This window comes from Homarus americanus, unplaced genomic scaffold, assembly GCF_018991925.1.
Source record: "Homarus americanus isolate GMGI-L3 unplaced genomic scaffold, GMGI_Hamer_2.0 scaffold367, whole genome shotgun sequence".
Lineage (NCBI taxonomy): Eukaryota > Metazoa > Arthropoda > Malacostraca > Decapoda > Nephropidae > Homarus > Homarus americanus.
This window is the reverse complement of record NW_024743709.1, coordinates 4,298,707-4,323,179: the sequence shown is the minus strand read 5'-3', so window position 1 is coordinate 4,323,179 and position 24,473 is coordinate 4,298,707. Positions and strand designations below refer to the sequence as shown.

At 39.3% G+C, this 24,473-nt stretch overlaps 1 protein-coding gene across 4 annotated transcripts in view; it reads right to left on the bottom strand.

The window, feature by feature from the left end:
* Positions 1–20,328, bottom strand: part of LOC121877241 (fructose-1,6-bisphosphatase 1-like) — a 29,161-nt gene extending 8,833 nt beyond the window's left edge. Inside the window, exons 1-5 of one of the 4 annotated variants that reach the window (XM_042382885.1) lie at positions 20,181–20,328; positions 17,909–18,124; positions 4,096–4,240; positions 3,152–3,258; positions 2,173–2,317 (exon numbers count right to left, since the gene is read on the bottom strand). In XM_042382885.1, coding sequence (XP_042238819.1) covers positions 2,173–2,317; positions 3,152–3,258; positions 4,096–4,240; positions 17,909–18,084 — 573 coding nt within the window. In that variant the 5' untranslated portion in view covers positions 18,085–18,124; positions 20,181–20,328. Of the gene's footprint in view, positions 1–2,172; positions 2,318–3,151; positions 3,259–4,095; positions 4,241–6,114; positions 6,147–10,444; positions 10,800–17,908; positions 18,125–20,180 lie in introns of those variants that run through there. The other 3 variants (XM_042382887.1, XM_042382884.1, XM_042382886.1) reach the window with 3 other exon arrangements.
* Between the last annotated feature and the right edge of the window lie 4,145 nt (positions 20,329–24,473).

The window sequence follows — 24,473 nt, the reverse complement described above, 5'->3', positions numbered from 1 at the left end:
TTGCCGCACTGCACTAGGGAATATCGAAAATGGCGCGAAATGAATTTTTTTTTTAAGGATATTTTATATTCTGTATACAGGTATATAATTTTTCAGTAAAAAAACACGCGAATTGTCAAAACCGCGATAAAAAACCCTATATTTTGCCGAGTTCTGCTAAAGCGTACATTACTACTTTATCCAATTTGCCATTTATTTATCTGTGTTCAAGTTTGGTCTAAAAGGAATTCACATTCATTGTCATCACAACACTTTCTGACATGTAATTTCAAGAGTTCACAGCTCTTACCAAAAAAAAAAAAAATTTCTTTACTTGTGATAAAAATTTCCAATAAATGCACAAGGTACAGGTGAGTCCTAATAAATACTGTAAGTAGCAAAGAGGTTAAAGTAAAGTACAGTACAGTAATGTTGACACTGATGCTAAGGTTTGCAGAGAAGAGGTAGGTGTTGTACGTACAGTATTTGTGAATGATGCCCAGAAACTTGCGTGAATTTTTTTTTGTATCATGGAGATAAGGCACCCCAGCTTATCTCCTCTGATAATTAAACATGAATACATGTTTAAAGTATCTGTAAAAAAATTTGTCTCATACTGTGTATACTATTTATATTTTGTGTATGGTTTAGGTTTGGTTAGCTTAGGTCAGGTTCAGTGTGAAGTTTAATTAATTTTTTTTGCAGTTCTCTCCTAAATAACCAAACCTAAACTATATTGTACACAGCATGAAATGGAACATTGTCAGATATATTTGACTCATTGACTGTAATATACTATACAGTACAGGTACTCCTCGACTTACGACCACCTGTATATACAACCGCCACCGTTGTATAAAATATTTTTAAAATTACGTATTTTCGAGTCCCGACGTTAGTGATCGCGCTGTGTACGGACAAAATTTTTGTTTGTAATTCCCTTTAAAATGGCTGGTAAGCGTAAAAGTGAGAGTTCTCGTGGTGCTGAGAAGAAAAAGAGACACCCATTTTAGATTTTCTATGTATTGTACTGTACTGTGTTATTTAAGCATTTTCGACTTACGACCCCTAACCCTGTCGTAAGTTGAGGACTGACTGTATACAGGTACAGTATATACTTATCTCCAAAACTACCTTGTACTGACTTATTGTATTTCAATTAGAAGTATGTTCCCCAATTCATTGGCAATTTTCTAATTAAACAACTTATGAAGGAGTAAATAGAGGATTTCCTGGGTACAGTGGAGTCGCAATAATTTGCAAGTTAGGTATTAGAAGACATCAGGAATTATACTTTAATCGATTTAAATAGAAATGAAATACCTGTAATTAGTTAGGTTTCACATGAGGCAAACCACACTACAGAAACTGTTTCAGTACACATTTTTAGCTTTATTTATATATACCTATATAAAAAAATCACAATATTTGTTTTACAGTAGACCCTTGCCATTCGCAAGGGATAGTTCCAAGAAATGGTGCGAATTGGCAAAACTGCGAATAGCAACTTATAGTACTACCTTATTGCACTACTGTATACCTACCGGTATACCAACCAACTGACCAACTGCGGCAGCACTCCTCCTCGCTTTTAACTTGCCTAATAATAAAACTTTCTTTGTCAGGGTCATCATTGACTTCTGTCTTTTACATTTCACTCCGCTAGCATTACTAGCACTGACATCAGGCAGTCTTTTAGGGACCATTTCACACAAACACTAAAGTTTTGAGAGTACAACATGAGATGCTGAGGGAAAGGGCTTGCAAGCTAACCACCATAGCCATCATCTGCTTACTGCGAATCAGCGAAATCGCGAATCGCAAACTTGTAAATGGCAAGGGTCTACTGTACTGACAAACAACAAATCACCTTTCCAGAATAATACAGAAAGAGTGTAAGTGCACTTAAGTACCAGTAAATGTAAGTGCTACTCATATTTATATACTTTTAACACTGTCGTGGTGATTTGACGTTTCTCAGTAAGAACCAATACTACTGTATGTACAGTATATGATTTTTAAGAAAATTTTGATTTCATCTTGAACACCAATGAACTGTAACTTATGATTTCAAGGGGGCAGAGGTCAAGAGACCCGTTCAGAAAATTCACAAATCTCTCACATTCATGATCCCCAAAAAGATGGGTTTGTAAGTGCAAATAAAAATGACACAGTAAAACAAGAAAGACTAACCGGATCCAGCATAAATCCATTAACTCCATTACCAGTGGATATGACCATCATTGTGGCTGAGCCATAAAGTGCATATCCAGCAGCCACAAGTGTATTGCCAGGTTGGAGTGCATCACTTACACTGGGAACAGAGTCTGATGACTTTCTGAAAGTGCAAACATCCTATATCAGCTAGTCCTTATTTAAAACTACAGTGTAACCTATAGTAGCATGTAATAGGCAATTAATTTTTGTATGCACCAAAAGACAAGGCTCCTGGCCCAATGTTCAGTAACTAAAGACTAAGTAAATTTCTCAAAACACAAAGTTGACCCTCAACTTATTCAAACTTCATTATATAATGATCCTATGACATGATATTCATCTGCAATACCATTATAACCACATTTAATACAAATTCTCTCTTTTCTTGGAATATTTTGATATCTACTAGTTACAATGGGTGATAATTTTGTCTCTATTATTCAATTTAAAAACTTAATTTTTTTAAAGTCAAAGAGATAATAACGAAAGATTTCATATTAGTGAGGAAATCTTGGGTCACGATAAACCTTCTGAATAGATTTATATGGGAGTGTTGTTTATACAGCTCAACTTTGAAGTCATAGGCCTGCGTACTAACTACTTGCATGAGGATTCTCATGGCTCAGAGATGGAATGTGACTTTGAAGTTTACCTGTACTAATTTGTAGCAAAGTTTATATTTAAAATATAGAATATGGTGGCTGAGAGGGGTATTCAATATTGATCCAAGAAATTTATCATATACTACGTACAGTACAATAGTACACAAAATAAATATTGAACACAAAAAGCAACTCATGGGGAATTTTAAAGTAAAAGCATGGAGACCTCTGTTATGTGTTTACAGCTTGTGTACAGTACAGTATACTTGTGTTTACTGTTACTTCATAAATACTGTACTGTATACAGTATACTGCAATACAGAATGAGATAATAAATATAAAATAATACTGACCTATAAATGGAAAAAATGGAGCCAATGGACACCAAACAGTCAATGTTGGAGGAGCCGTCAAGAGGATCAAAACATACAACATATTTCCCCTGATGGTCTTTCTCAACCTAGGAAAAATAAATGAATAGAAAATACTAAAGAATCCAGAATTTTCATTAAACTTCTACACATTAATTGACCCCAAATTTAAAACACCTTGGCAGTTTTTTAAATATACAATTTTAATTTATATCTAAACAAACTTTATATGCTGTAATGTTTCTAAAAATTCCAATGTTATAATGAATATACCATCCTAAACTGTGACTGTAGCTAGGGTGGGACAGCTGGTTGGGGTGCACTCTTGAGTGCTAAGCATGGGTCTTCTTCATGTCTCAATATGTGAGTGGGACTGAAATTTTGGCAAGCTGCTGCTTGGAGAATTTTTTTTAATCTTGTGATACTGTAGTTAAATTTTTGTTATGCCATATTTGAAAGAAAATTTATTGACCTGTTTCCTTTTGACAGCGTGTGGACCGTGTGACTTTTTACAGATCTTTTATGTTGTATATCGTAAACTACTACGGCCAATGAAGTGATCAATATATATATATATATATATATATATATATATATATATATATATATATATATATATATATATATATATATATATATATATATATATATATATATATATATATATATATAAATATCTAATAAGAATATAACGCTTCATCAATACTATTTGTTTTGACACTATGCATCAGAAGTATAGTACACATGCAAAATCCTCAAATTGTCCTTGTTTCATTTGAGCAATGGGGGCATAAGTATGGGAACATTAATTTTTGGAGAACAGATTTAAAAGTGGAAGCCTTTTGTATCAGTTAAACACAATAAACAGATGTTATAACTAAATTATGGTAATGGTCACTTTTTAGTTTGAAGACAAGGAGCCTTACCTCAATTACTGTCTTGTTTTCTTCAGATACAAGGAGACAGGTGGTGTAAGAGGAGGTAAGCATGTTGATAAACAGGTCGTTGGCGAGAACATCTAGCTTTTTCACCTCCTCCCCTTGTATGTTCACGTCACCAGCCATGCCATACCTGCCAAACATAACCCAAGTGTTGTCTTTTTACAGCAATAACACTCATACAGTGGCATATATTCCTAAAAAGCAAGGTAAGCTTGCTTACCTTACTAATATTCTTCCCTTCAAAATTAAAATAGCTATTGTTTAGTTAATGTACTATAGTATTTAATTGTATACAACATAGAATTCTGCATTTTTGTTATTTAAGTCTCAGTGAATTTAAACCTATTGTAATAGCAGTCTACAATTGTGAAATTTGCAAGACAAAACCATTTTGCTTTTGAAAATCTGTCCTTCGAATACACAAAATTAGATCTGCAGTAGCTGCTTCCATCCTCTAGCAAGGTAAAATTATATACCACTGCCAGATGTGATAAAGCCTATTATTTTAAATTACAGTATATTCAGCCACTTTTTCCCAAATCTATGTACATAAATAGGATTCGGATCACTCTAATATGCTGTGAAAAACATTCTGATGCTAAAATTTTCCCTCAATAATATTTGGTGTCAACACTATGAATTCCTTTTGCTAGAGATTTGGGCAACTAAAGCACAGCGTACTCTCGGTTGTCCCTCCCCAATACTACCCTCAACAGATTACTGTAGCATTACCAGATCAATCATAAATTTATATTTATAACAATTTCACAAGCAAGATTAAAAAAATAATTAAGATATTTCATGTTTCCTTTTCTCTAACCCGTACAATGTAATTTATTTCACTGGTCGGAATTACAGTAATCGGAAATAAGTTAAAATGTACCGAGGGTTGCTAATTGTCTAACAAAAACCTTATCCACTAGACTCATAGAACTTGACAGTAGTATTCAATGTCATTAACAGTCATTTGCTTACCCTAGCATTTTTTTTTTCAAAGCATGCCACTGCACTCATATTTATACAACTCTCATCATAGGCAGGTCAGGGTTTCTTAGTCCTGTACTGTGTGTATGTACACTGTATTTCGCTTCAATCATCAATGTTTTACGGCCATTTTCCAATTTTGTGTGGGTTAGATGTGATTACTGTATTGGATGGCAGTTGGTGGGTAAAACCAGAACAGGATGTTCTTTTCCTACACACCACCACAAACTCAGGGTGCCAACCCACAAAATGCAGCTGAGCCAGAGACCAGGAGATGGGTCCATTTCTGGTGACCCAATTACCATCAGACATGTTGAAGCAAAATTTTTGGGCTGGATGCTCTTCCTAACACCAACCCATAGGGTGGGAACAGCTGGCAAAGCAGAATCACAACTCCTGAGGTAATCTTAGTATATCCATCTTCAATACCTCTTGTGATGATAATGATGAAATGCAGGATACAATATCAAATGCAGCAATTCTGAAGAATAATATAATGACTCATTTCACTGTACACGATACCTATTTTGGGGAATCCGTGCTAATTGCACTAAATGATACACACACACAAAATCCAAACAGCCAGATTTGAGCTCAATAACTGACTACGGACAGTTGCTGTGCTTAGAGATAGCATGGTCAATTTCTTTGGATTAAGAAGATTAGTAAGGGTCACTGCCTTATGACCGGAACTTTGTGGATCCCTGCTGTCCCCTAGGGACTTGATCTCACTCTCCTCTACGTGGATATCAGTAGGCAATTTCATATTACTCGAAGAGAAAATGTGCAGTAATGTGCTTTCCTTTCTTACCATATCAAAATTCAATATTTACTTATAAAAACAGGCGATTTAGTGGTGCCAGTTTCCCTTTTCAAAAGTAGCCCAATATTAGGCAGGTAGCGGCAGCATTTTATTGCCCGCGGCAATCAGTTTAAAAGTATCCCAATTGGGCGGGTAAACCGCGATTTGGCAAGTGGCAACACTGGTATTTGGAATTTAGAAAGCGCTGAGAAACTCACTGAAGCGGCAACCACATAAACCACAGCTCCCACCTCCATTCACCACAGCATTACCGACTTCTAGTGACTCACCAAGCTGCTGTTAACTTTAGTTCTAATCAAAACCATTAAAGGTTCTGAAATGGGAGATATTGCAATCTTATCACACTTTAATCATATGAAATTGCCTACTGATATCCACGTCTGACCCTCCCACTGTTTGGTGATCGTTGATTGGCAGGCGAGAATGCAGGGTGCGCGCTGGTTGGTGGAGTTTAAGGTGTGTCAAGTAACCCCTGCCTCTGAAGGTCACCCACCAGCCACCACCTCCCGTCCTGTTGCAATCTCACTGATGTATACAATTATTAAAGTCATCATATAACTTTTATTTTCAAAGTCAGTGGCATATATATATATATATATATATATATATATATATATATATATATATATATATATATATATATATATATATATATATATATCATTTAGTCCGTATAGATTACTACCCAACATAGGTGACTTTATTCCTCCATGGTATCGATATGTAGATGATGTGCTTTGTCTATGGCCTAGAAACAGTGACCCAATGGATTTTTTAGACAAGCTTAATTATCCTGTATTTAGTATTGCCTTCAAAATTGAAAGGGATAAATGGATCCCTTCCATTTCTTGAAATGCTTATCATGAGAAATGGACATAACTATAAATTTAAGGTGTACCGAAAACCTACACAGGTAGAGCCTCAAACACTTTTTATCGAGTCAACATAAGTCTACCAACATGTCAGTTTTTTCTGCTATGTTTTTGAGATGTTTACGTATTTGTGACCCTGAATTTATTGAAGAACTGCAACACATTTAGTCCACTGCACAAAAACTTGGGTACCCTTCATTGTTTGTTGGTCGTTGTTTTAAAGGGGCTAAGCAATCCTTTTATTCTACTTAAACTAGGCAAGTTCCTACATTTAAGAATATTTTGACTACCTTATCGCAATGAATTTGTCCATTTAGTCCAGTCCCTTAAATTATGAAACATTAATGTTAAATAATAATGCTTAATAAATCAGGTTGTTAGATTAGGTTGGGTGATATTCATTGGTGCGCTTATTCTGATTATTTACAGACCAATTAGAAGTTTTTAAACCAGGAATATACTATATAGGAATAACGACTAATGCGCAATTATCCCTTCAACTTAAGGCATTTCATATACCCTATAGTATATTACTCTGGTTATGTATCGCTCATTTTCAGTAGAACTAAGGCAATCTGTTACCAAGGCAACCGTAATTGGCCGGCCGCCAGTGTCTGGTGGCCTTGGGTACGAGAGTTTACGAGATACCCCAAGGACAGCCGCCACCAGGCATGAAGCACATTATTACACCACCACCTAGAGACAGTCATCGTGTGGGGGCCGCACGTCTCACAGTGTTTTATAATTAACTGTGGTGCTGTACTGAGTTGTTTTTTAAATGCTCATCAGTTAAAAATAACAGAAGTTACTTTATGTTTGTCCACGTAACTAAGTCCATTTCATCAGATATCACTAAAAAGAGGATAAAGAGATTAATTTTGTCATATGTGTTTCAAAGTCTTTTTTGCTGAAGTTGGCCACTCGTTTTCGTAGTTTCGTGTTTGAGTACATTAGATAGTATTACACTTCGTCAAAAACTGAATTCATTTGCATACAGTATTATTATTACTATTTTTAATAGTTTGGTAATAATACATCTACTAGGGTTGCCATATCTGAACATTAAAAAAAGAGGACGTTCCCGAAGACATCCTGCCCCCCCCCCCCACACCTGGCACACACTTTGGCGCTCTGTAACCTTGATGCAGCCGTGACCGTTTAATGCTCTGGAAAAGTACAACAAATCGTAAGCACTAGCTGTGGCAACAAGCGACAAACCCACAACAAAGACTAAGATCAAACACTGTCACTGCAGGTTAAGGACTGGCCAACCACCAGTCACCGTAATGGTCAACACACGTAAATAATATAGCGAAAGTGGCTAGATTATGGTTGAAAATTGCTAAAATGCCTTAAATGCAGGACAAGAAAAACAAATGCTACAGTGTAAAAAAAGCCATAAGAAAAAATGGTATACTTTCAACATTTAATTTATGGCTGTAATAGTACTAAATACACAAAAAAAATATAATAATGCGTGTGACTGAAGAACAAAGAAAAGCAGTACATGGCACTACAGGCTCGCCCAAAAACTGCTAGCAGCTAAGTTGACAACACCGTACAGGCGTACGGTACACGTGACTTAGCTGACGAAAACTGAACGAGATCTCTACTGTTTCCACCTCCCCTCTCTCAGTCTCTCTCGTTATTACAGTTTCATGTTTCTTTCCGTGGAGAAAATGATGGAAGCTGAAATTCCGGACTTTTGAAGAATTTTAAAAATTACTTCCGGATGAAGATTTCGGGAAAATACGGATGTATGGCAACCCTAACATCTGCATCCGGGGTTCAAAATTTATGTGACGCCATATTTAAAGATTTTTATTTAAAAGGGATTCGGTAGGCCCAATTTCCACCTGCACCAGACTTTTATAAACCACTATTGTATTTATAACTGCTTAAAATCGTTAACTGAGTCTTTTGTTCCTGATTTTTTCTGCGAAGCTGTAAATATTAGTGAATAAATTAAAGTGAATGGTAAAGTAATAAAAATTGGATATGCTGATGATACTGCTCTTACTACAGATAGTGAAGAAACTGATACACTAAACAGATCAGAGGAAAAGGGTAAGGAATGTGAGCTTACAGTTAACAAATTCCTATTATAAACCCCTTCACTATGAGATTGTCAAGTTAAATATTTTATTTGGCTAACACCAGACGATTTTATTCAGCTCAGAGGGGATCCCGTACACATGGGGTTAAATGCAAGTTTTGTTTGAGCTATTCTTTTTTTTCCCACTTCTACTATCACGGCTTATTTTGCTTCCCAAAATAAACTAAAATGTTCATCTGCTAACATAATTTTGCTTTTAGGGTTTATCATCTCTTGGGAAATCGCCATTACATCTGTCTTTACAGCATTAATGCTGGGTCTTCAGGAAACATTAAAGGCGTCTCACAGAGTACACATTTGATATAATTAAAAAAGGCGTTCACTCTATTCTATGGTAGCCGACAGCCAACCTAACCGGAATGACAGGTGAAGGTGAACAAAGAAACTTGATTCTCGGACCATCCATTCACAGTAACGTCACAAACGTGTCTTCACAAATATTTACGCAAAACTGGTTAAGTACCTTAAGTACATTAACAGTCATACTACAAGTGAAATATGATCTATAATTCTATATCTATAAAAAACAAAAAATTCGTAATTTATATGTTGAGGTTAAATGAGATTGGACAGGTTCGGTTAGCATAAAATACAATTTTAATCGGCAAAGTAACTAAATGAAACAATGACTAAGGAGTGGGAATTAAATGCAACTGATTATGTGGAGGGAATTACTACGTATACTGTAACCATGACTGGGGTGGGAATTACGTGTAATACGTAACGAATGGAAATTCCGAGCGGACACGTACATAAGGGGCGTTGCAGGAAACACTTCACTTTTATAAATTTGGGCAGGAGCAAATTTATTAGCTTTAATAGTTAATTCCACATCCAACTTGGGAAAATGAAAATAGTGATATTAAAGCTGCTTAGGCAGCGGTCAGTAGGCCATTTCCTTCGGCAAATTAATGTAATATGTCAATAAATTATGTATTATTTTGGCAGCAATTGGAAGACAGTGAGGACTGATAGGCATAAGTTTATATATTGCTCAGTGGTTCGCTCCTGTTGAAATTACCGTTCATTGACGTTTTTGTAAATTCGCTGAAGCGCCACGGCCTCTGCTGCTTGTTTGTTACCTGTTCACCTAACGGTTTGCATTCTATGCATACGTATTACATCATAAGTGTACGTGAAAATCCCGAAAACAACCATTATTGGGGGTATGGTGTTTTACTCAAATCTGACCTCCATTTTTGTGCAAATTGGCGGTTTGTTAAAAATGAAAATGCTCATTTTGGGGGCAAAAACTGCTAATTTACCCTATACTCGTACCAAAACCTGAGAACAGCCAATAGACGAATATTTCCCATTTTTCCTGTGGTTATCGGCATATATATGGATCACGTACACCTACAGTGGTATGTTTGTAAAAGGCGTGGCACAAGTGTATAGAGCACCTGTTCCCTAGCCCGAATTGCCTCCCTGCTACGTGTACACAAGCTGGCATCAGTTGTTGCACTTTAGGTTAGGGTGTAACAAAATGCCAAGTGTGTATAGTCTTTACCAACATACTCGCAGCAAATATTAACTTACAGTTTGGCGATTCCTGCCTTCCTTACAGCGGAAGAAATGGCCTTCACTGCCGTCTGGATGCTTACAAGAAGTTGAGTGAGGTCGCCAGTCGCATGAGGAATTTTCTTTTGTTCTGCTAACGTGAAACGTGTTAGCGTCATAGAGTTAGTGTCAATTGCCTCATTTGTGGATGTCATCTTGAAAAAGTGAAGGTAGAAAGATTCGATAGACGATACGTAAATTCACAGATCAACTCCGTTCACTTCAGCGTCCCGCAGGCTTACTGCTGTCTACTGCACTAAAGTCCGCTGACTCACTCGGTTTGTACCGTTCGTCTCAGGGCCGGGGCCTGCCGCCTGGTGACAAGATTCTTTGCTGCCGCCACACAAGAAACTATCGTACCGGCCATAGGACTTCTATTGTAAATTGGTGAGCCAAATTCCCTTGCCCAAAAAGATAGTACAGTATTGCTCAAGATAATCCATCCATTCAAGTGAATAAGCATAACGATTGCACTTCTTTATTAAAATATTTACCATGTAATTCCTGAGCAGAAATGTATGAAGGTCTTATTACATTCACATACATAGACAGTATTGATTATTGTACACTTCCCATCCCTCGTTATCTCCAGGTGCCGCCCGAAGCGCGTACCCCGAGGATATGAGTTCTGAAAGGGCGTGGGATACCCTGCTGTTAAACCGCTTTTTATCATTCTTGGCAATAACTTACTTTACTTTTATCCTTTTCGCCACTGATCGGCTCGTTAGCCGCTTGGGCAATCGGTCACGTCTCTGATTACTTTTCCTTTTCTTTTTCTTGTCCGTGCGATATCTCGAGCATTTTTGTAAGTTAGGAAAATGAAAATAGGACACAGTGGTGACTGAGTGTTTGTTTTTTTAATCTTCACTTATATTTTGTTCGTGATATGGGGGTGGGTGTACATTGTTCATGAGCTGACGCGAGCGCGCTGAACAATAAGCGGAGCGTTATTTGTACAGGTATTTATAGTAGTACTTAATTCTACACAAACGATCGCCTTTTAACATAAGTATACAAAGAAATTATGATAAAATGTCCTCGACAGTTCTAAACATTGCTTGGGGTTCCCTATTTTAGCCTACACACTTCTTGGTGGTCCTTAACCTAACCTATCACAAATTAACCTGAACACTGCATGAAGGGATCCCTAACCTCACCTAACCCAAACACTGCATGTGGTCCTTAACCTAATCCTATTTAACTTAAACACTACATGAAGGAGTCTCTAACGTCACCTAACTTAAACACTAACATAACTAACCTAACCTAAAAGTAACCTAATCTAGCTTTACGCACTACCCTTTTTGTACTTTTTCACTTTTTACTTTTATCCTCTTCACTACTGATCGGCTCGTTAGCCGCTTGGGCGATCGGTCACGTCTCTGTCACGCACTGTTGGCAGGTACTAGTCATGTACTGGCTCTCTGTTACGCACTGTTGGCAAGTACTGGGCATGCACCGGCTCTTCAATGTAACAGAACCTGGCCCAGTGTTGGTCAAGTCTGGTCTTGCAGGAGCTCACCCTCGGTGCCGTCACAACACTTTCTGGCAGATTGCAATGTTCCAACAGTTCACAACTCTCATATAAACACTGCGTAAGGTGGTCCCTAACCTCAACTAACTCAACCTAGCCTAACACTAACATAACTCAACCTAACCTAACACTAACATAACTCAACCTATCCTAACACTAGCATAACTCAACCTAACCTAATATGAGCAAAACCTAACCTAACACGAACCTAGCCTAATGCTAACCCAACCAAAAACTAATACTTACCTAGCCTAACGCTAACCAAACCTATCGCCAACTAACCTAATTTCAACCCAACCCAACCTAACTCCTCTTAACCCAATATTAACCTAATTAAATCTATTATTAACCTAACCTAACGCTAACCTAAGCCAACCTAACCTAAACACTGTGGGGCAACCCTACATCTCATTCGGTGGAGTACTCTGAGGCTATGGCTATGATGATTGAACTGTATTAATAATATTAATTAATAAAAATCATAAGTATCATCATAATACTTTTTTTTTAATTAACGTGGCCTCCAGCCTCCCCCAATAGCCACACCTTCGCAGCCATTTTATTACTTTAAAATTAAATATCCTAATGCAAAAGTAGCTACCCTGAGAAAAAATAATGCACTGCAGACTTAAGCAGAGAGGACAGTCGACATCTCAACCTGGCTGCAACGTAACTTATGGGCTGCTGCTTCTGTTCGGATAACACCTCAGCCAATCTTGCACAGAAGCATCTTGCACTTGCTCCCATCCCGCCAGAGGTGTGCAACCTCGAAAGACAGATTACGGTTACATGCAACCATGGAATCGAATATCCTGACGTCAAAGAAGGCTCGCTGTCCCCGCATCCAAATATACTGCCAGACTTGGAGTCACTAATACTAAGGGTAAATACTTAACTCTAATCTTGATTTCTAAGGGTCGCTGCCACCAGACCCCCTCTGGACAGCATGTAGCTCGTTAGGTAGCGTGCAAGAGTGGACTAGGCATTGGGTTATAATATCAACGCGGCACACCCGAGGCGAGTACATGGCGCGCCTTAAAACAAAGGCTGAATGTTCATGGCGGGGGTGTATCAACTTCACTTAAAACTGTAATGAGCATGGGCGTCCGCAGAGAAAAATGCAGGGGGGGGGGCAATGTTATCCTGAATTCGACGTGTGAAGTGTGAAGACATCATTGACAATTTCGGAAGAGATCCCCGACGATTCCAATTCCTGTTCCAAGAGTAGTAACCTGCTCTAACTGAATGAACTGTTGAGAAATGTTTATGTTATTTTATTCATTTTGTATTTTCCATGTAATTTTTTCAAATTTTTTATTTTCCAAGGGGGGGCAAATGCCCCCCCTTGCCCCTCCCTGCGGACGCCCATGGTAATGAGGGATCCTCCTCTTACACATTGCACTATTTGAACACAGACATAAGATTCTCTGATCACTGTACCTGTCGTGGGTATATGTCACGTGAGGATACGAGGTGTATTAAGTTCATACCGACGCATACAAGATTATTTCCTTTCAAGTATAGTTTCTGGGTCACTTCCAACACCTCACATAGTTCTGATACATTTATCCTTTTTCCAGATCATTGTCCTCATGTATTTTCATATGATATCTGTGGAAGTTATGTTCGCTACACGTTCACAGACGTAAATAGTATGACCTTCAAACCATGATCCACACTTAGTCCTACAGTACACTAGTCCGGCTCAACTGGACTTTCCCAATCATCTTATAGATACCCTGAATTCTCCTTAATGCTATGAATACATACAATTAACATTATATAACTGTACCTGGGTACAATACAACACATGGTCTAGTTGGTGAGTTATCCTTTAACAATGTTTCCCGTTTTCTGAGATTCTACAGGCGCGGTGGATTTGAATGTTATATAGCGTAATATGAATTAAATGGGGTTTTTAGGAATGACAATGATGTGCGCAGTACACAGAAACCTCGAGCGCTGACCTCCACAGGGCTTTGTTGGATGTAAGGGAAGTCCTGTGATGGAGATTCTCACCGTCCAATGGAAGGAGGGTCGGTTCCACCGTGACGTCGTGGCAAATTCCACGTATTATATGTGCTGGGAGATCCCTTACTTTGTCATGCCTCATGCATACTATGGTGTGATCGATGTCGTAATACTATTACTACTTATATTACTTTTTTATGGCCTCCAGCCTCCCCCAATAGCCATTCCTTCGCTTACTTATATTACTACTACTACTACAGTACTACTACTACTACTACTACTACTACTACTAATAATAATAATAATAATAATGTGCAATCCCCTACTCCGCCTTTTGGTATAATCAAGAATTTAGACGGAAAAAAGGTACAAGTCCGTACAGCATGATGAGTTTAGAGTTTGTACTTATACACATACACACATTACAGTAGCCTCAGCATAGCCATAACCTACAACAGCTACAGGCAGCGTATCTGAAGATCGCTAATAAAGAAATGAAGGACCTTCGTTATCTTCCGATCTGTCAACTTTAATAGGTTGTCTCAGAAAACAAGTATACACATTGCCTAACAGATTTTCGTGGAGATTGTGTGAATGTTTGTATTATAACAGCAACAGTAACAACTACAGTACAGACCGGTGAGCCTGACCAGCATAGTATGTAAAGTACTTGAGAGCATTATAAGAGATGCCATGATGGGACATCTACTACGAAACAACCTCGTAAAGGATGCAAACACGGTTTTATGCTGGAGCGCTCCTGCTTAACACAATTACTCAAATTACTGGATATTTGGACCCATATTCTGGAACAGGGTGGTAATATCGACAATGTATACCAAGATTTTGCCAAGGCTTTCGACAGCGTACACCATGAGAGGCTAAAAATTAAACTGGAAGGGTACGGGTTTCGGGAAAATGTCTTAGCGTGGATAGAAGGCTTTCTACATGACCGCAAGCAGTGTGTGGTGATTAATGGCACGAAATCATCATGTGTACCCGTCACAAGTGGGGTACCACAGGGCAGTGTATTGGGCCTGCTGTTGTTTGTTTGCTTCGTAAATGACATGCCTGACGCTGTACAACTGCGTCAGGAGCTGCAGAAGGATCTCTGTGAGCTCCAAGAATGGTCGAAGAAATGGCTGCTAAGATTTATTGTCAAAGTGTAAGAGGTTGCACCTGGGACGTACCAACGGTAAGGAGGCGTATCATATGTCCTAACGGGACGAAGAAACTGCATTAATTGAGACTGAGTGTGAAAAGGGCCTAGGTGTATATGTTGACAATGAGCTGAAGTTTTCGGGCCATTGCGAGAAGAAGGTAAATCAGACAACTAAATTATTAGGTCTTATAAGGTCGTAAGAAAGACGTTACCAGTTTGTGTGTTTAACGTCCATTTCAATATTGCCTGGCAAACTCAAACTCTGATTAGATTGTAACAATAGATGTAAGGGATTGCTCTGACTCATGACATTGATTTTAATAGCCAAATGTACAGCAACTAATTTAAATGAAGTATATATGTTAATATGCGTATTGCCTGTTTGGCATGCCTGAGTTGCCAGTTAGCCTCGTATATAAACGCGTGCGCGAGGCGCTTGTGGTAGAAGCGGTACCGCTCTTGCCTCGCAAGCAAGATGTCACGGGTTCGATTCCCGGGCAGGCGGAAGTTGTTTGGACACTGTTCCTAGCCCCCTTGGTCCCTGTTCACCTAGCAGTAAGTAGGTACCTGTTTGTTGTAAATCGAAAGGTTGGGAATTCGTATTCAGGGAAAGTTGTTGGAGCTTCTAAACTTGGAACTAACACAATCCGGAGGAGTGGTGACCCGAGGATCACACACCAAACACAGATAAAAACCAAATACGTGCGCTATGCGCTAACCAAATAAACGCAGTCGTGGAAAGCCACGACACTATCTCTCCCACTACAATTCCCTTCCTAACCTTATGCTCCTTCTTCTGTCATCTTCCCCGCTCTGCCTTTCTCTACCAACAACTTTTTGGAGCTTGTAAACTTGAAAGGACAGCGTCACCTTCTGACGAGTCCCTCCATGTCTCTCAGGTATGTGTCAAACCCGCCATATTAAGTCAGTTTAACTCAGTTGAATTTTTTGAATATCAGTGTTCATGCTTTAACATAGTGAAATCCTCCTGTGCCAAGTGAGAATTAACGTAAAGTAAATATCGTCTGTGCCGTTGCCAGATGTACGATTGTTTGTAATTGAGTTTAGACTTTTAAAACTACTTTTGTGACGTCCCTCCTCGTCTCTCCGGCACAGTGTTGTAGCTGAATACCCGCAGCTACCGTGGATCGGTAGCTTCCTATCAGCCTGATGTCTAAGGTAGGATGTCTTTAATTCAGCCAGATTAAAACGAGGGAGTAACGCGCCCTAGGAACCAAGCCTGGGAGATGAGCTCCCTAGCCATGCGTCCTAGTCCAACCGACACTAATACCAAGCTTCATTTGTTGTCCTAAACACCAGTGAATGACCCTGGTGTAGTAATCTCATTTATGTATGCAAAGTAATATTGTTGTACATTATTGGGGATAATTAGCAGAAATATAATTTTCCCGGGTTGAGTATGGAAACCATAAATATTGATATTACCAGTATTAAAATTTGTTATATGTATTGTGAGTAAACCATCAAGGTATACTCCCAATTGAGCTGCTGGTATGTTTCCATGTCTTCATTCATTACTAACCTGATGTTATAAGGAATGTATTAATGTCTGTACTATTGACAATTGTGTAAAATAACCATCTTTTTGTCAAAGAAATAATATAACAATTGTTTAATGTTGTAACAAATAATTTAATCGAAGATCTGTTTTGTTGCTTATAAAGTAAAACCTAATGATCCATACTTGTCTGTGTGTTTAAATTGTCATCTTATTCACTTTTGATTTTAATAAATATTGATTTAGTAAACTTTGAGTATCACTGCTCTTTCCCTTCTAACAATTGCTTCTCAAAAAATAAACACCAACTCACGTGCCTAAGCTCGCATCTACCACGCTACCTAGCACTGTCAATAATATCAGTTATATTCTAACAAAAGCCTGGGTGGTGGCAGTCTACCTCTGTTAGTATGATAATTATACCAATAGGTGTTGAAGAATATGGTTTTCCCAGGTTAATCCATTGTATAGAATACAATTAAGCACTGATAAATACACGAGGAAAGAATAAGTGGAAGATATAATAAAAATATTAAAATTCCACCCCCCCCCCCATACAATTCCTGAGCAGTTGCTTCAAGTATATAAGGGATTTATTCGTCCTAACCTGGAGTACTGCTCTCATATCTGGGGTGGCTCTTCTTCTGTCCAACTATTAGATAGGGTGGAATCAAAGGCATTTCGTCTATTATCTCTCCTTCTTTGGTTGATAATCTTTCTTCCCTTTCTCTTCGCCTCAATGTTGCTTCACTCTCTCTCTTTTACAGGTAGGCTACTTTAACGGGCAATGTTCGATGGATTTGGCATCCTGTGTACCGCCGGCAAAGCCGTGGGCTCGTAACACTCGTCTTGCCCGCGGTGCCCACCGTTTCTCTGTGGCTGTCGGTCACACGAGAATAACTCGTTATAGTACATCCTTCTTTCCTCACACAGCCAAACTGTGGAATGCTCTGCCTTCTTCTGTGTTTCCATGCTCTCACAATCTGTCTCACTTCAAAAAGCTGGTTTTCCGGCATCTTCGTGGTGTAGATTAATATAATCTTTTTCCTTTCTATTTTTAATTTCTTTTTACTCTTATTTTTTCGCCCCTCCCCCCCAGGCCCCGTTGTGGGTCGATGACCTGTGCCCGGGTGAGCTATTCCCCGTAGAAAAAAGAAAAAAAAGCCTTCCGCGATCTCCGCGAAAATCTGTAAGGCAATGTGCATGCATTATTATGGAAGACCCTGTATATTTCTTTTTTTTTATTCTTATACTCACAAGGAAGCAATGCCAGCCTTCCTGACGGCGTTAGAGATGCTCTTGACGGCAGTCTGGATGCTCATGAGGAGTGAGGAGAAATCGCCCGTCGCTTCAGGGTGTTTCTGCTGCTCATGTAGGGTGAACCGCGTCAGGGTCATACAGTTGGTGTCGATCTGGGAACTTTGGGTCGCCATCTTCGCGTGAACCAAAACCCCAGCTCGGTTTCAGTGTCTCCTTGGTATATATATATATCAAGAAAAATTATCATAATTAGACACATTTCCATGAGCTACAAGAAGAAATTGAAAGTTCGTAATTTAATTCTAAATAAAATGTCTTACCGTGCATGTGGGACTTTGTTAAACACCGTAGAAAATTTCAAACGCAACACATCCAGTGGTAAACCTTGGTCTACGTTTTCTTTTACTCTCATGGAAAGTAGTTTTATCAGGTAAGATTTTTTCTCCATTTAATGTGATGCGTTGGTAAGACTGCTCGGTCAGGTGTTGGGTGATGACGTCCATCAAAATTTTCTCAGAATTTATATAATGTTATATAATGAGATGTTAAGCTGATCTGCCTGTGGAATAGCTTATCCTAAACCGCCTCTTTTTCCTATGCTAAAATGTCTTCTTCACTCTATTTCAGCATTTAGGATACCATGTTACTCGCCCTCGTTTATGAAAGTATGTCCCATAGGCAGACTGTCAAGTCATTGTGGATACAGCACATGAGCACACTGTATACTAAGCAGCATTCCGGTACTGCACTCGAACGCATTCACTTCCCCAAGTTGGAAACTTAGGTACCGATTTACAGCTGGGTGAACTGGGAGCGTCCGGGAATCGAACTACAGACCCCTGGAAACTCTACATTCACTGGACCGCCTTGCTTTTAAGTAACCTATAATTTTGCACTCAATGTTGGTCTAATTCCCCTGTGAGATGTTTTTTTTTTTCGTAGTGAAAGTGGGTCCTGTACTCCTGACGACCCGTTACGGCTAATGTTGATACAGTGCACTATAATGCATTCGGTACAAACATCAACGAGCGTAGCCCACACTGTGCTCGAACTGCCTTCATCTCCTCAACTGAAAGGTGAGTGATGGTGGGTTGGTGGTGATGTTAGTGATGAAGTGAGGAGGTGGTGGGTATTGTGGAGGTGGTGGTGGTGATTGTATGGAGGTGGCGGAGTGGAGTTTGTAGTGGTGGTGATGTGGAGGTGGAGGTAGTAGTGGTGGAGGTGGTGACGATCAATCAAGGACTTCTCCCCTATAATCCCACCAACGATTGACAGGCACAGGTGAGCGCGTGTCTTCCTACACTGGACCAAGGACTATAAACAGTATTTTATCCTTGCACTGTACTCCCTGCTTACAACACATCCTTACAACAGTCTTAACCGCTAACAAGGTGTTGAAACGTTTGATGGAAACTTAACTTAATATAAGGAAAATATACATAATTAGACATCATCCGAGTGAATACAAATCCTGTTCACGAACCGTTACAATGACAAGAATTGAATTGATATCGATACAGTGATACTGTTTCTGTAAATTAATTTAGTCATCGTTTTCTTTAACCACCGAAAAAAACTGCGTTATAATTGCACGAACCGTTACAGTGGTATCGCTTGGTCAAGTTTTGGAGCGATTTGCACCAATAGCTTTTCTTATGGACCGTGTCACATGTTGACCAAACCTATCAAATTTAGTCCAATTCGGCAAACCCAATCTCGAATTATTTCGGGGACAGTGACTGGGCAACAAGAAGCCGGGTCGATACATACAAAAATGAACACATCGCAGTAAGTTCAATAATGTGCATATTCAGAAAACTAAGTAAAAATTTTACATTTGCTCTTTAAGCAAACCCTACATAGCCTATCGTGACCATACGTGATAGAACCTGGTTTATAAAGAACATCATTAGTATCATAAATTATGAAACAACGTGTTCACTTTGCTCTATCTTTGTACAGGTCTTTGCGTAATCTCTCGTCATTTTGTCAACGTTATGTACTTATTCCGCTTGGGTCTATTTTATACACTCTAGATTCATACTCTACTTTATCCGCTGTGCATGGCGAAGAGCAAAGCATTACAGGCACCAACAAAGAAATATACGTTAATCATGTTTGCCTCATTTTTTAATATACTCTCAGAAGACAGGTTGCTGCAAAAACATCGATCTATTGGGTGACCTTTCTAACGGTGACTTCTAAACAAGGTCCTCTGCACTAGTTCTAGGCCAACAAGCGATCACCGAAGTGATGGTAGGCGACTCACGTGGTGTCTTTCCAGAGGTGACGAGGTTATAACACTGTAGGCTGCGTAACACTAAAGGAGTGTGTCACTATTGCCGGGGAACCGGGTGTGGACATCCGTGGTGTTTTCACTGTAGCTAGTATACTACTGACGGTGCCGGGCTGCAAGTCTGGCATTCTGTTGTTGAGGGTGCCAGGTTGGAAGTGTGCCAAACGGGTGGTGCTCTCTTTTTCTTTACGTTTATTTCCTGCTTTGTTCCTCGTTAACGTAATGTCACTGTAACGTAATTATTTACTCTTAATGTAGAATTTGTGTGAACTTCCTGGAGTCTGTCCTAGAATAATGACACTTACACTAGTTTCTGGGACATTCATTTCATCTCATAAATAATATAATCGATAGCATCAATAATAATAATAATAATAATAATAATAATAATAATAATAATAAAATATTTCCATCTGCATGCTTAATGGCAACAATTCACATCATACCTATTGTATTTGTACAGTATCCATATTTTACACTGTTGGCAGGTACTGAGCATGTGCGGGCTAATAATGCCAATTAAAAGCTCATGTACTGTATAATAATTTATTCTCATCGCTGCTATCCTAATGCCACCGCAGTTAAACTCTATCCAATATCAAGCTGAATATTTCACGCTAAAAATGTACATATCTACCGTTACGTTATCTTCCCACCAAAAGTATTTTTTTATATAAAATATTCAAATGGAGAGAGGGCGAGAGAGAAACTAGATCAGCATCTGTATATTTAGAAGCCCAGTGCCGGATTAACCATGAGGCACTTAAGGCACTGGCCACAGGCCCCCGACTCTAAGGGGCCCCCAAATCCAAACATTCTCGAAGTTGAAGCGTATAAAACATGAACTTCGTTCAACGATGTCCTAGCAACGTCTCAATTTTCTGTATCTTATGAACATTAAATGTGTTATTTTGCAGAAGCTTAATATTGATGAAATCATTGATAAATTTGGGTATATTTTGTTCTTGTTATTTATATATACCTTGAGGGTAGGGGGCCCCAAGTTGATCTGTGCCTCAGGCCCCTATTAAGCTTAGTCCGGCTCTGTAGAAGCCTATACATGATCTATCACCTATGCCCACCAAAAATTAAATTCTAGGCCACTATTCACCCAATCAGTAAGATCTTAAGTTGCTATAGGACAAATGTGATAAATGCAACAAAATATAAATAGACTAAGCACGTATGACGAGTATGCTATTGTATACCACATTCTATTTTTCGTTTTCTACAACACCATACAACCATCACCAGTCGAGATTCCAATTGTTTTTTAATCGCATATTCGCCACTTATCAGCTTACTAGACGTTTGGGTGGTCTATCCAGTGTTAGTACAGGAGGAAACATGGGACCGGGAAACCTGTGGTGTTTGGTAGGGTCACACTGGATAGCACCCTTCTTCCGTGTGTCCGAGCCGAGGCTCGAACCCTTGACATACTAACAAGAGTTATGTGCGTTACAGCTGTTCCATCACTTTTCACTACTTAATCTTATTCGTCACTGATTAAGTTATTACTGATAGGATGAGGAATAATACAAATTTTGGCAGTTTCTTTTCCTGGATATCAATGTATTCTAACCTGACACTGTAAAAAAGAGCCCAGCCAATGTTGTTAATATTATCCATTCTGCATCTGTATTGTTCTGGCTAAATAAACTGTTTTGATATCAATATGATAAAAAAAATACTGTATTTCATCTCTAGAACACAAAAATGATGCCATATGGCATCTCGAAAATTGTGACCAAGTCCCACGTTGCTGAGCTGATTTTCTGTGCCTCATTTACACAGGATCTCAATTGTTTCTCTTACTTTGACAACACAACATACATACAGTATATCGTTTCTCACAATTGATTTTGTTTTTCATTTTTTTATTTCTTCATGGTTCTTCTTCATCATTATTATTATTATTACAGTGCTGTTATTATTATTGTTATCATTAATATTTTATTTTGATTTCTGTATTTTTATTATAGATTTTATTTACTATGAATTATTATTATTATTATTATTATTATTAGTAGTAGTAGTAGTAGTTGTTGCTGTAGTAGTAGTAGTACTACATTTTCGCCAACCAGGCCCCGATGTGGGTCGGTGACCTGTGCCCGGGTGGGCTATTCCCAGTAAAAAAAAAATACAAAATAATATCAATACTTATAATTTTGACTTGACCAACAGTGGTGAGGTTCAAATACATTCAGGAGAGCGTGCATGCCCAGTACTTGCCAACAATGCAGTAATTCTAATGCTTAGAAATTGGATTTTATATTTTAAGTTGGCTTGCTTAATCATACGTAGGGCAGTTCCTCGTAACCTCCATGATTGTTTTGACCAAGATGTATAGAATAATTATAAGGTCTGCTCATGCATCAAAGAAAACGGAACTCTCGAAACTTGTGATGTTGTGGGGTATGGGTTGTCTGGGTTCACACAGGATGGGATGGAGAAAGGAAACTCACAATGTGCTCTCTGTTTGTATTGGATGTACAATGCAGCTTGGTGCTGGGAAGTGGCAGCGTGGTTACAAGCGTGATGTAGAGAGAGCTGGTTGGTGAGGATGCTCAGAGGAGGACAGCTTGTGGGTCGCCATGCTCGCCGGCGGGAGTGAGGACCGCCAGGCAGGCGGAGGAGGAGGTGTTGCTGGCTGGTTGGTGTAGGTAGAAAGAGGGAGATCACCACGAGGTCAGGTCTTAAATAGCGGGGGTTGGCGTGGCTTAGTAGTTGACCCCCGCTCCGTGGGCGGCGCTGGTTGACCTAGACCACGAGGCATACCCTGGGGAATTCGCGGGGTCGTGTATTTTTGTGTGTTTTGGTTGGTTATTACCTTGATTTCCGTCGGAAATTGCCTGTTTTTTAGTTATCGGGGGTTTTGGGTGGGGCGTTTTCCAACAAAATTCATGGCCAAGTGAATACAAAATACGTTCACTCATAAACACTGAAAAACATATAAACAGAACCTTTTTTGGATCACTAACTTAGCATGACCTAACCCAACCTGACCTGACTTGACCTAACCTAACCTGACCTAGCCTAACTCTCATCATGTGATGGAATCACTTATTTCTTACCTTATTGGCCTGGTTCTGGTTTGTCGTCGGATTCTGAGATCAGTACAGGTGGCTCCCCCACACACTCATCATTCTCTCACTTTATGTAACTTGACAAAACCTATGACCCTTCAGGCCTTTACGCCCTTAATGTACGAGTCATAAAGGCAAGTATGAACTTTTCATACTTCCCTGTTGGGCGCTGTAAACGCTTCTGCGCTTCACCTTGCACAGGATGTAAGGGGGTGCCCAATAAACTAGCCCCCTCGGGGGCAAATCTGAAACTGAATCAGTACAGGCGGCTGACGCTGATGCCAACTATGTTGCTCATGACGATATTTACACTCGTTCTTACGCTTAGGACACTTTACTGAGGTTGAGAGAACACCATGAGATTTAAAAAATGCTATAGCTTGTTCGTTTTTTTCCCCAAAACGCGCAATCAATTTCATATAATTGAAGTGACACCCATTGCAGACTTCCATGGTCGGAAATGAATTTGAATTTCGAAATATGAGACCCAAAATTATAATTGAATCTGATTGGGCAAAAAATACCGCGAATTAAACCAAAATTCATCATTATTATTATTATTATTAATATCATTACGTAAGAAAGTGATGTGCGCCATGCTGTGAAGTGACTCAAAAGCTGTGATACGGTGTTTGAACAATCAAGAGAACAATGATACAAGATAAGACTATGATCATGGGAAGGGTGATAACAGCAGCTATCACCCTTGGCTTTGTCTCTGTGATATTCTGATAATTCTCTTTAAAAGTTAGCAAATCCTGCGTACATTTTATACACAAGTGATTGTTGATATAGCCTGTAGTGGATTTCTCCCCTACAAACGCTGTTTGTCGCTGCGTAGCCGACCCCACGAATTCCACAGTGTGTGCCTCGTGGTCTAGGTCAACCAGCGCCGCCATACACCACGGAGCGGGGGTCAACTACTAAGCCACGCCTACCCCCCGCTATTTAAGACCTGACCTCGTGGTGACCTGTCTCTTTCTACCTACACCAACCGGCCAGCAACACCTCCTCCTCCTCCTCCGTCTGCCTGGTGGTCCTCGCTCCCGCCGGCGAGCATGGCGACCCACAAGCTGGTCCTCCTCTGAGCATCCTCACCAACCAGCTCTCTCTACATCACGCTTGTAACCATGCTGTCTTCCCAGCACCAAGCTGCATTGTACATCCAATACAACATGTA